Genomic DNA, 12,895 nt, shown 5'->3' with positions numbered 1-12,895 from the left:
GATGATGGCTGAGCCTGACTTTATATCATCAGGAGGAGATGATGGCTGAGCCTGACTTTATATCATCAGGAGGAGATGATGGCTGAGCCTGACTTTATATCATCAGGAGGAGATGATGGCTGAGCCTGACTTTATATCATCAGGAGGAGATGATGGCTGAGCCTGACTTTATATCATCAGGAGGAGATGATGGCTGAGCCTGACTTTATATCATCAGGAGGAGATGATGACTGAGCCTGACTTTATATCATCAGGAGGAGATGATGGCTGAGCCTGACTTTATATCATCAGGAGGAGATGATGGCTGAGCCTGACTTTATATCATCAGGAGGAGATGATGACTGAGCCTGACTTTATATCATCAGGAGGAGATGATGACTGAGCCTGACTTTATATCATCAGGAGGAGATGATGGCTGAGCCTGACTTTATATCATCAGGAGGAGATGATGGCTGAGCCTGACTTTATATCATCAGGAGGAGATGATGGCTGAGCCTGACTTTATATCATCAGGAGGAGACGATGGCTGAGCCTGACTTTATATCATCAGGAGGAGATGATGGCTGAGCCTGACTTTATATCATCAGGAGGAGATGATGGCTGAGCCTGACTTTATATCATCAGGAGGAGATGATGACTGAGCCTGACTTTATATCATCAGGAGGAGATGATGGCTGAGCCTGACTTTATATCATCAGGAGGAGATGATGGCTGAGCCTGACTTTATATCATCAGGAGGAGATGATGACTGAGCCTGACTTTATATCATCAGGAGGAGATGATGACTGAGCCTGACTCATCAGTACGGAGATGATTTTAGGTAATCTGTTCCTTTAAGTCTCGTATGTGAAGAGAAATAAATAAATAAATCTTTTGTTCTTATTGATAGTTTGTTTTTCTCAGTCCCCTTTTTTAGTATTTTATCAGCACTGAAATGGTTTATGACACATTATATAATGTAGTTGTAACTAACTAAGAACATTTTTAGGGTTTGTTGATTGAAGCATTTGTCAGCAGTTATAATTCCTTTTAAAAAAGACATTTTATTCATCATGTGTTTAAACAGCAGCTTCCAGGAAGACAAATACATTAAAAACACGTCCGCTAACGTTACACTGTGTTATAAATGTATTACATTTATATATTGTGCTTATAAACGCTCCAGTAAAGTGTCCACTGTTCCAGACTTCAGGAGAGGAAACAAAACGTCTCGTGATGATCTTATTACCAGCCTCCACATGGACCTGATAATAAAGTGCGAGGAGCCTCGGCTGCTCTTCCAAGAAGAATCTACCCCGGCTTTTTTTTTTTTTTTTTTTTTTGAGGATGTCTATCGCTTTCCGGGGAGCGGGTCAGTAATGGACTCTAATGCAGCAAAGGAAATTATCCACTCATGTCCAATCACTACCTACGAGGCACCGATCAATACCAGGTCCCCAGGGCTCGCAGGGAGACCGGGCTCGTGCTGAGAGCATGAGGGCCGGGCGGACTGCCTCTATACGCGTTTCTGTTTCAGGAGGGGTGGAGGCGTCTCTGAATTTAGTTTTGGATTTTACCTTCTGTCTGATGATGTGGCGCCCGCTCATCTAATACATATTTAAAAGACCTCTATCATGGTCACTCAGATTCTCTTCTTGTACAGGGCAAACTGCACCGAACCACCAGGGTCAATGAGACAAGATCTGATTAATTTTATCAGGATTTTATATGTGGTATCAACACGCTTTATTAATGGTTAATATATCATTTCCTAATCTTTTATACATCAGTTTTTAGCCATTTATTAGAAGAACTCTGTGTTGCCAGGCTGTGAGAAATCCCTCTTGTTTGTTGTCATTAATAGAAAAGGTAGTGACTTCAAGACAAGTCTGTAGTTTAAAATGTGAATAAATCAGTCAAGTAACTGAGCAATTATTCTGTTTTATCAAGGAAAAATGTCATTCCAGCTGCTCAAATGTGAGTATTGGATCCTTTTCTTTGTCACAAACTGAATATCTTCTAATAAAACAAGCAATCTGAATTACTGAATTAATTACTGGGGATCATTACAAGCATTTTTCACCATCTTCTGACATTGTATTGACATAATTAGGGAGTCCATGTAAAACAAATAAAACAGAAGATAGATTTTTAACTTCTGGGATTAAAAAGTGGATTCATCTTCACTCTTCAACTCCGGGAAATGTACTTTACTTCATGAACGTAACGTTACAGAGAGGAGAGAGAGAACCAGAACCTCTGCTGAGTGCTGACTTCAGGTGAACCTCTGACTGAACTCAGCACTCAGCAGACACCCCGAGGTGCGTGTCATTGCTTGCTAGCTTACAGCTAATCTACAGTCGAGTATTTTTTTGACTTGACTTGGTTTGTAATAAAATGCTTTTATAAGAATCCATCTGTCTGCAGCTGTGGTCCAGCTGTGGCCCAGCTGTAGTCCAGCTGTGGTCCAGCTGTAGTCCAGCTGTGGGACAGCTGTGGTCCAGCTGTAGTCCAGCTGTGGCCCAGCTGTAGTCCAGCTGTGGTCCAGCTGTAGTCCAGCTGTAGTCCAGCTGTGGTCCAGCTGTGGTCCAGCTGTGGTCCAGCTGCTGGAGGTCAGTGGAGAGCTCAAACTGTCCTTTGGAGTAGTATTCCTGATTAATTAACGAGCTAAAGGTCAGCGTCATGATGGAGGAGGATTAACACCAGCCACAGAGGTGTTTCACAACCTGGCAACGCATGTTAAAAATGTCTTTTAACTGATATACACAGTTTAGATTTCATCACAAGTTAAACCCCTGGAAACAACATTAAGACTAAAGACTATTTATACTAAACTTCATGACAATCCACACAGTAGTTTCTGTAGATATTTCAGTCTGGACCGAAGTGTTGGAACAACAGACCGTCATCGCCGTCCTCGAGCTACATGCCAGCACGGCTAAAAATAATTTTTCCATGAAGGTTTTGGGACCAACTCCAGGAAACAGAGAAGAGAGCCAGTGAGGACCGAGCGCTGCTGTGGAGCTAATCACTCGAAACTGTCCAATCAGCCCAGTTTCCAGCAGCTGAAACTAAAAAAACCTCAACAGCTTCATTTTGAATCAGAGGGAGCTGCTGCTGTCGGCCCATTAAAGGAGCGATATGTAAGAATTTTAGCTTAAAACATTTAAAAATGAATTAAAAGTATCTACAGACTGTTGATGTTATATTGAAGACGTCTATGTGGTGTCGGATATTTACTAAAGTTAGCATGCTAATCAGCTAACGTTGGCAACGTTTCCTCTCGTCTGGTGAGGAAGCTGAGGAGTATGAATGACAGGTGCCACATTCTTACATAAAGCACCTTTGACTATTGTTCAGTATTTATCAAGCTCATCTGTTTTGACTTTTAACCAAATCTATTCACAAAAGATCACGAGGAACCTGGACGACAGCAGATCTGAAGGCAACAGTCCAAACACCGTCCAGGAGGATCAGTATCGGCCTTCAGAAACACATCAGTCAAACCGTCGTTCTAGTTGAGAGAATCACCTCCTCCCATGACTTCCACAGTGCTAATGCCTCTCAGCCATCTGCCCTGTTTCTCTCCCAAGTCGTCCTGATCAATTAGTCTCCTTCTCGCAGTCGGCCTGTCTGCAGGGCACCCCTCCCCCCTCTCTGCTTTTCCTGTCGACTCTGTCAAACAGCCGCGTACTGTACGGGCAGAGTGCCCTAAACCCCTGAAACCATCGCGCCGCAAACACTCTCCCAGCCTGCAAAAGGAAGTGGAGAGCCTGCCAAAGATAAAGTGGAGGACCACAAACAAATGGAGTAACTGAGCTCATTAACGGGGCGGTGTGGTGGGTCAGCATCCTGCCGAAGCCCGATCGGTTTTCCATGACATCATCTGCACGAGGCTCAGAGTCATTGATAAATCTGACGTTCCTGAGAGCAGCGACGGTGATGAAGATGAGCCCAAATCATACTCATAAGTAGCAAATCACAGCGGAAACATCCTGTTTTAAATGTCGACTACGTGAGATCGAGCAAATATTCCCAGCAGAAAGGACTCGAGCACCAAACGTACAGTACTCACTGTGAGGAAGAGCAGGGTGGAGCTTTGCTGTTGGATGAAAACACTTTGGGCCTTTCTGTGCCTTCAGGTCAGGTGAGGAGAGAAAATAAAGACAGAGGGGAGGAAGAAGGAAAGAAAAGAGATGGCAGGAAAGAGGAGAAGAGACAAAACAAGACAATTCTGACAATATTTAAAATGATTTTACATTTTTCTGGATCTTGGGTCTCTTTGACCAACACTTTGGTTTCAGAGTGGAAACCTCTAAAACTGATCAGAGGTTGTTTCATAATACAACATGTCTTCCACTTCACTCTCCAAATGTTGTACTTTTACTCCATTTATTTTACAACTTAGTTACTTTGCAGATTAAATGCTGCATCAGAGCCAAACGAGCACATTTTTTAAATCTATTTATTTTATTGGCAATCAACTAAACAATACTGATTCTGAATGATCAGAAAAATGCTTTACTTTTGATACTTAAGTACATTTAATGAGATACTTTTACTAAAGTCCTGTTTGCATGTGTGACTTTCAATTGAACAAATAACAAATGTGATATTTGAATCTTTGACTTTTGGGTACTTTTTACAACACTGCCAAGAGACGATGTCCGGGGCTGATAAACGAAGCCGACACTGAAGTACCAAAAACTGCAGTTCCTCTAACAGCCACTTGAGGCTCCAAAAGAGAGTCACTCCCCATAAGAGCCTCGTGTTAAACGGTCCAACTACAGCAGAAATAATTGTTCACAGCCCGGCACAAAAAGTGGTTTTGTAACACTCGTTCAAATGACATCAAGGCTACTGCCGCCAGCACTTTTGGTCGAAACCGAGTCAAACTGAGCCGCGCTGATTTGCTTCTCCTTCACCAGTTTTACTGAGCCGGGTTGAGCCGAGCAGAACCGGAGATGTTCCTGCTCTGGAGCAGGGCCAAGCCACGGTGACGATTCATGACTGCAGCCAACCCAAAAAAAGCACCCGTCTCCCCCTAAAATCAATACTGAACTCACATCTGTGCAATAAAACCTGAGAGAAAGAGGTTTTTGAAGTCGGTGTTCAGCTCTCGGTACGTCTGCAGCTTCTAACTGAACCTCTTTAGTTTCTCTCGTCCTGTTTGTTTCAAACATCTGCTGAGTTTCACTGCTTCATGTGTTCACTGTCAGCTGGTTCAGGAGTCGTGTTTAGTTCCTGCTGCTGAAACACGTTTCCTGTGATGCTGCTTCAAAATAAAAGCTTTTAAATGACTAAATAATGGGGGCTTTTATTGTTCTTCCATCTAAAGAGTAAAATAAAAATATATATAATTAGTCGTGAATGAAGACCGCCATGTATCGAATAAATATGAAAGACATTTATTTGTTTGGATGTATTACAAGCATGTTAAATCTTAAAGATGTAATCCTGTCATTAATTAAAAGATAGTGTGTTATGTCACTGATTAGACTCCAACCACCTCTCTAATATTGATCTAATGAATCTTTAACATGTTCCACATAGTTTCAGAATAATCTTACAGCTGTGATTCACGATCTCAGTGGTCGTTTGTGACCCGATGTCGATCAAACTACAGAAATTCACCTTGAAATTCATTCAGGTCAATTCAAGCAGATTAACGTTTGGAAATTTGGTTTCCTATTAGGAAAAAAACATAATGTCGCCGCTCTTCAAGACGCTGGTAAAGATTTCTCTGCGTCGTTGTCAGTGCTGCAGTTAACAAACGTGTGATCAACATGGCTGCTTTCACATCACTGACACGACGTGATCAACACGTTTGAGATTTCCACCATTTCTCTCGCTGCTTTTGATATTTGATTCCGGTCTTTGTTCTTCCGTTCTGTCTTTGTGGCTGCAACACAGCTTCAATTTCAGAATCCACCAGTCCATCACATCTGACCCCACGTTCGGTTCCTCCGGTCCGAGCTTAGAACATGACTTGGGCTCTGAAGTGCTTCTGCTTGGTGGAGTTGTGGCTCATGCCCATCTTCAGCATCCATTTTGACTTCATCATCTGTACGTACTGCATGTCTCTCTGTTTCTGATAGAAGCTGCTGCCTGAGAGACAGAGAGGGGAGGGAGAACAGCAGACGGTGTCATTGTGTTGATCATTTCTCTTACAGTTATTATGGGAATAATGAAAAGCAAACACAAGGGGGAGCTCTTTCTACACCACTCACTGTGGATCGGACAGAGGAAGGAAAACACACAAAGCTTTTTCTGAACAGATATAACGAGACATTTGCAAAAAGGTTTAAGATTCTGAATCAGTGAAGTCTTTTGTTGAGTGAGATAAACTTTAAGTCTTTAGAGCAACAAAAGTGAAAAGTTTTATCAATTAACATAAACTGCCAAAGAAAACAACAGTTGACTGAGGCATCCAAATGTTGATGTGGGTGCTGTTGATATGGGTGGTTGCCATCAGCCATACAACAGAAGAAGCAGCTGCAGTAACAGTCGACTGTTAGCGAGCTGGTGTGTCGCTGCTACCTGTTGATTTATTACTGCTGCACAAAATCATGTTGAAACAACAGAACGACATTAATGGTTACACAGAGTCTCTGTCCACCTCCCTGCACTCGTGTAAAGATTATCATTCATTTGACAAAAAACAGACAAAACACACAATAAACAAAGTTGAGTTTACTTTGACAGAGCATTTACTGATAATATCGTTAACGTAAATTCTTTTGGACGCGATAATCGTCCGGTGAGAATCCGGCATTGTGACAGCCCTACTTACAAAAGATTAAAATAGTCTCTTTTTAGGACTTACTAGACTTCTTCCTCTTCTTGAAAAAGCGTCAAAATTCATTCTTGATTTGTTAAAAATGTTTCTACTCATGCATGTAAGTCTTCTGAAGTCCTCTGAAAAAGCGCTTCACAACCAATGCACGTAACAACAAACAAGTTGATGGTGACGAGGTTTAATAAACGAGACAAAGAGCAAAGAAACAACTGAAATTGGATTTGAATGTTCAGAAAACTGGATCAAACCGTCATTCAGCTGCAAGCTTCTTTCTTTTTTCACTGTTTAATGTAAAAAAAAAAAATCCCAGACAAACTACTCTGGTGTTGCCTAAAGGTTGTGGCTGAATCTTACCTCCCTCTCCTCCCCAGCCCAGAGCTTTGTACTGCCGGAGGACTCTGCCAACAGCGTTCTTATTGTGAGTCAGTACCACCGCTCTCTGAGCGCCGAACCGCTGCTTGTAGTACCTCATGAGGGAGCGGTGGCCGATCTTTGCACCTGGAGAAACACAGCGAGAACGTCAGTCTGTTACGATACGACACATGAAGCATAAACACACAAACAGTTTTAAAGCTTCACACAAACACAAATCAAATTTAATGGACAACACACAAGTGACATTTAGTCTAATTTTAAACTTTTCATTTGTAATTTGTACAGTATTTTAAATAGTTTTAGATTGGATAAGACATACTGTACTGTACGTGGTCATCACATCTGTAAATACATTTCACAGAATTGTACAGAATTGCAGAATGTAGGGAGGAAATAGTTTAATTCAATTGTGTTTAGACGCAATTATGTAGCTCCCTCATCTATCCAACAGGTGGTGCCATTGTCCCAAAACCCAAAAGTATTTAATTTACAGTGATGTGAGACACAGAAAAGCAGCAAACCTTCGTATCAGTGAAGCAGTTTTATTGTTCAATTTGTCATCTCATCTTATTTTACAGTAATTAAACAGAACAAACTGAAAACCTGCAGATTCAGCGCCGTCTTTTAAAACTCTCCTCAACACAGACTTTTTAACGGGAAAGCTCTACGAGTCTGTTTCTGTCCCTCTTGTGTTTTATGTTGCTTTATTTTATACATTTTATAGTTTTTCATTTGTGACTTGTTGTTCGTTTCTGGATTTTTTGTACCATTTTACATGTTCCTGTTTTTATATTAAATGTGTGTTATGTTTATATCTTTACCTGTAAAACACTTTACAACCGTGTTTTGAAAAGTGCCATAAAATTAAAAGTGAATTATTATTAATATCACCTACATCTCTTACATCACCACAGTGGCTAATGTTTTTATAAATATAAATATAAATACCTTTAAAGTCCGTATAAAATGTTAGTTCTTTCAAACTGTTATTCCAAGCATCAGGAGCTTGTAAAAAGTTGCGTAGTGAACCTTTAACCTGAGAATTACACACAGGAGTCCCATAATCTGAACTTTTATTCACTGTATGTTCATCTTTTGAATTTTGCTGATCGTAAAAGCACATTTCATGTCACGTCACCTGAAGGGAGGGTCAGCTCCAGCGTCTCATCGTCGTACTCCAGGGTCTTGTCATCAGGCAGCTCGTCTTCGTCCATCTCAGCGTCCTCTCCCTCCTTCCTGTCCGGGTAACTGCTCCTGTTGCCAAAAACCAAAACAATCTGCATCAGAAGGATGAAGACTGGGCACAAATGCCTTCAGCTGCCGTTATATCTGTACAGGGGCAAACATTTCATCCACTAACCACAGAGATGGATCATTTCATCATCAGTCTTTATTACCTGAAGTCATAGAAGTCTGCAAACTCCAGCGCAGCGTCGCCGTCTGTGAAGAGTTTACAATGGCTTTTATCTGTCATGTGACTCTGCACCGCTTCTGTCGAGTAGAACGATCGGCCCTTCTCGTTGCACCATAAACACACGTTTCCAGCTCCGACTTTCTCTCCTGTAACACAAGACAGAACAAAATCAGATCAGGCTGGAACTCTTGTAGCTGTAAATAATACTGTTTTAGTTATGAATGTTTAGAGTTCGGCCCTCGGAGCTAAATTTAATCATCGTCGTGTGTAAGCTAAACATTAACAATCTCTTATTTGTCACTGGGTTGGGTAAAAATGTGTCCTAAACTTCCAAGAAACCCTATAAATGATTTGCAGCATGTGATAAAAATCAAAACACCTTTGACAATACCGAGGGTCGAGCCTCGACAGATTGAAGTCCTGCCACTTCACAATTTTCTCACAGTTACACCTCAGACTCACCGAGGTAGCGGATGAGGCCCTTGATGTTGACGAGGAACTCCACATCGGGGATGAAGAAGCCGTGGACTTTGGTCATGTGGGCGACGTTCTTCATGAGTGACTTGGAGTGGTGGGAGCAGAACAGGCAGTCAGTGACGGGGATGGAGCCCGGCAGAGCCGCAGGGTTGGGTTCAGACAGAGCCGCAGAGTCTCCTTCTTGATCCATGGTCTCCTCTTCATCTTCATCTTCCTCCTCCTCCTCCATCTCATCATCATCTTCCTCCTCGTCAACGTCCTCCCAGTCTTCTGGAAGATTTTTATCAGAACATGGTGTCATTTTTTCACACAACTGATTAAAACTAGCTGACATTCTGTACCTTTATCTTTGAACGGATGAGAGTTAATTACTTTAATAAGTCTTTAACAAACAGCACTAATTAACCGTCTCATTACACTAAAAGACTCGCAGCAGTTTCTGAGGGAGGTAAAGCTCAACAACAGATAGACTTTAATTACTCTGAGAAATCATTTGTGACAGTGAACAGAGGAGAGAACAGAGTGCAGCTTGGAAATAATTCAAAGTTATTGAATATCGTCTTTCACTGGAATCTGACGTGTGACTAATAAATCATAGCTGATAATGTTGAGCTGAACACGTCGCAGACGGTTTTTAACGGTTTCAGAGGAAAATGATACAAAAAAGTCTGCAAATGTTACCACAACAAATGTTTGAAGGGCTTTAAAATATTCACCCTCAGGTTTGAATGATATATAATTATATTTATTTAAAAAATACAAAAATGTGAGATTATCTTTTCAAATTTATGATTCCATGCAAACTATTATAAAAAATGACAAATTGAGTTGTTGAAGTTTGTGTTTTACAAAAGTAGAAAGACTTTTAAGGATAAATCTGGTTATTCATATATTTTTGGGGATTCACTTTATGTGATCAGGGCCGATACAGATCTTTAAAATAACAATCTGGTAGATGGTTGATTCTGATGCTTTTTCTTGTTGTTTTTTTTTGTAACATTTTTTTTTTACTCCCGCTTCACACCAGGAAAACAGTCATTCAGTGCTTCATTACATTATTTTTGAGGAGCACAAACACCTTCAATATAAGTTTTTCTGACATGAAAAAGGTTTTTATTTTGAGAAGTAACTGCTTTACTATCCTTACAGAGCCCGACACACTGATGTCACAAGCCAGTAGCTCATGACTGTGTCAGCACAAAACTGACATTGGCCATCGGCGAATGTCATCTCATGCGTCGACCGGCAGATAGCGAACAACAAGGAGCTGAAGAATCGGTGAGTCCTTCTATATTTTTCTTTTTGCCAACCAATCCCATGAAAATACCCAAACCAACAGTTAAAGTATCTACTGACAAGTGTTTCAATTGTTGCCTGAAAACTATTTTAAAAAACGACCACACTGTTACACTGGCTGAGAACTACAGTGAGCAGCTGTTTTTAGGAAACTAGTGAGCCCAAAACAAAACAATTTATAAAGTTTACATTTTCAGCACTGCTGGAGGTGAAGTCCAACTGACAGGGGAAGGAGGGAAGTCAAAGTATTGATAGCTGATTAACACACTGTTGGTTTTGCTTATTTTCACGAGCTCTCCTGACAGTAAAAGGGAAAACAGTTCATTCTGCTGAACATAAATCCTACATAATATTATTATATTGACTTCATCCATATCCCTGAGTCCTATGGCTCACACATCAACAGGCATCTAGAAAGTCTGAGAAACTATAAGAAGAAGACAAATATTCCAGGCTCTCTGCGAGATGTGATCAGGATTTGGTCCATTTATACACAACAAAAGAAGAAGTTGGTTTGATTTCTCCTCCCTACCTTCCCCAGCTGTGGCGCCCTCTTCTTTCTCTCGCCTCTTGGCTTGCTCCTCCAGCCACATCATCCGCGGAGGTTTCTCCAGCCTCTCCGTCCTCTCCCGCTTCACTGCTTCTGACGTCTTGGCCGGGCTCGGCCTCTGCTGCTCTTTCAGGGCCTGCTGCAGGGCCTCGTTCCTGGCGTCGTGATCCACCTTCTCCTCACCGAGTCCTTTCTCCAGGTTCTTCTCGTTCATCTTCTCCACTTTCCTCTGGGCGGCGAGCAGGGCCTGCTTCTCGGCCTGCTGGTGTTTGTGAGACTGCAGGTGGTTCTGGTAGGCGTTGGCACTGGAGAACTTCTTGTTGCAGACGGCGCAGCCCTCAGTGGCCGCGGCGTCGCTCAGCTGCTGTTCAGCGGCCGCCCGCTGTGCCAGGACGCGCTCCTGAAAGTTTTCAGCAGTGACCGGTGGCATGTCGGCCACCTTGCGCTTCAGGTTGTAGCGGTGCCAGTCGGTTTTGTAGTGCGCTCGCTGCACCTCGCCGTCCGCGAAGGCCACTCGGCAGCTGATGCAGGTGTAGGAGGCCATGACAACCTGAAGGTAAGAGGGGAAATACTATCTCATTTATACAGTTAAAAATCTAAAGTCTGTATCATAACATATTACACTTATTTTCTTAACCCTTTATTCAGGGGTTTTGTGTCCACAGCACACCACAGGGCAAGCCGAATCTCACAGCACACCTGGATTTGTATGGATGGATTTGGGATCTGACACACATTTTTTTCACAATTGCCTCCTAAATCAATTAATCAGCAGTTGCAGCATTCATATCCAGTCTCATTAACATTGTTTCCCTATAAATAAGTAGCTCAGTTTTAAAATGAACTCAATCGTAAACATCTAAAGCAGTGAAATGACAAAACATAATAGTGACAGTTTACTGAACCATCATTGCTTTTATTTTTCATACTTTAAGTCGCCTACTTCATAAATAATAATGGATATTATAGCATTCATATCCAGTCTCATTAACATTGTTTCCCTATAAATAAATAGCTCAGTTTTAAAATGAACTAATGGATATTTTAATGATATATTGACTGCTGAACTGGAAATATCCAGTTTGTATTACAGAAATCTGGTCTCTTTTACTTGACTCAAACTTCTAACTTCAGTCTGAACTTTGGCACTTTGTCATGATAAATCTTTTACCCTCACTATAATATTCATAACTCTATAAAGGACTGTGAATTACCACGTGTGAAATGTGTTGTATAAATAAAGCTGTCTTGGGTTAAACTTGTGTAACATCAGCTCTGGTTAGTGAGTTAGCTTAGCTAGCTTATCTGGCTACGCAGTAACTAGCTGTGGGTTAAAGTGACCGGGTAATTAATAAGCAGGTTGAAAGTGACACTCAACGTTACCAAGCTAATCTGATTAAAAACAAAATTAATTATCCAAAAACTACTACTAAACTGCGGTGCGACGCATGTCTGAGACAAACTATGCTAACGTCGTTGGAGGCTAACTACACTTCACACATTGTCGTGTAAACAACTGTAAATAACAGATAAAAGCTCAAATATTCTCAAAAGTCCCGACAACGACAGGAAGCAGTTTCACCAGGGGACCGATAACAAACGTCTACTTACTGATTCAGTGAGCAGACTCCTCTAAACACCGTGTTTTAATCTGTTTTATGGTCAAATGTGCTCCTGTCTCACAGCTGCAAACTGCAGACCACACCAGCACACGAGGGTCACTTCCGGGTTTCTTCTTCTTCGTGTTTTTTGGCGGTAGGCCACCAGCATTTTCTGCACAATACCGCCATCTGCTGCTTCCGGTGTGTATGACACTCAGTTCAGCAGAACTTGTGCGGTTACAGGTTCACATTTGTTCAGAGTCTGTTTACCTGAAGAGTTATCAGCTGTTTTTACTCCTGAAGAGACAGAGGTCAAACTGTAAAGTCACGAAAACAAAAATACATTTTAAAGTTCAGCTTAGGCTAAAAGATGTCTTGAAATAAAGTTTGTGTTTCAGTCTTTT

General features: G+C 41.5%; 1 protein-coding gene across 2 annotated transcripts; it reads right to left on the bottom strand.

Annotated features, from left to right (window-relative positions):
- Window positions 1-5,366: 5,366 nt before the first annotated feature.
- znf622 (zinc finger protein 622) lies at window positions 5,367-12,614 on the bottom strand. Of its 2 annotated transcripts, none has more exons than XM_073491794.1 (7): window positions 12,502-12,614; window positions 10,873-11,440; window positions 9,030-9,314; window positions 8,551-8,713; window positions 8,292-8,407; window positions 7,133-7,276; window positions 5,367-6,087 (listed from the first exon to the last, which is right to left on the bottom strand). In XM_073491794.1, the coding sequence occupies exons 2-7, from the start codon at window positions 11,432-11,434 to the stop codon at window positions 5,957-5,959; spliced, it is 1,401 nt and encodes a 466-aa protein (XP_073347895.1). In that variant the 5' UTR covers window positions 11,435-11,440; window positions 12,502-12,614; the 3' UTR covers window positions 5,367-5,956. The 2 variants fall into 2 exon arrangements, with proteins under 2 accessions (XP_073347895.1, XP_073347896.1); XM_073491795.1 differs by having other exon boundaries at window positions 5,866-6,087; window positions 9,030-9,311; window positions 12,502-12,587.
- Between the last annotated feature and the right edge of the window lie 281 nt (window positions 12,615-12,895).

Source organism: Pagrus major, chromosome 21 (assembly GCF_040436345.1).
Source record: "Pagrus major chromosome 21, Pma_NU_1.0".
Taxonomy (NCBI): Eukaryota; Metazoa; Chordata; class Actinopteri; order Spariformes; family Sparidae; genus Pagrus; species Pagrus major.
The sequence above is the reverse complement of the archived record's forward strand: the minus strand, read 5'-3'. Positions and strand labels throughout refer to the sequence as shown.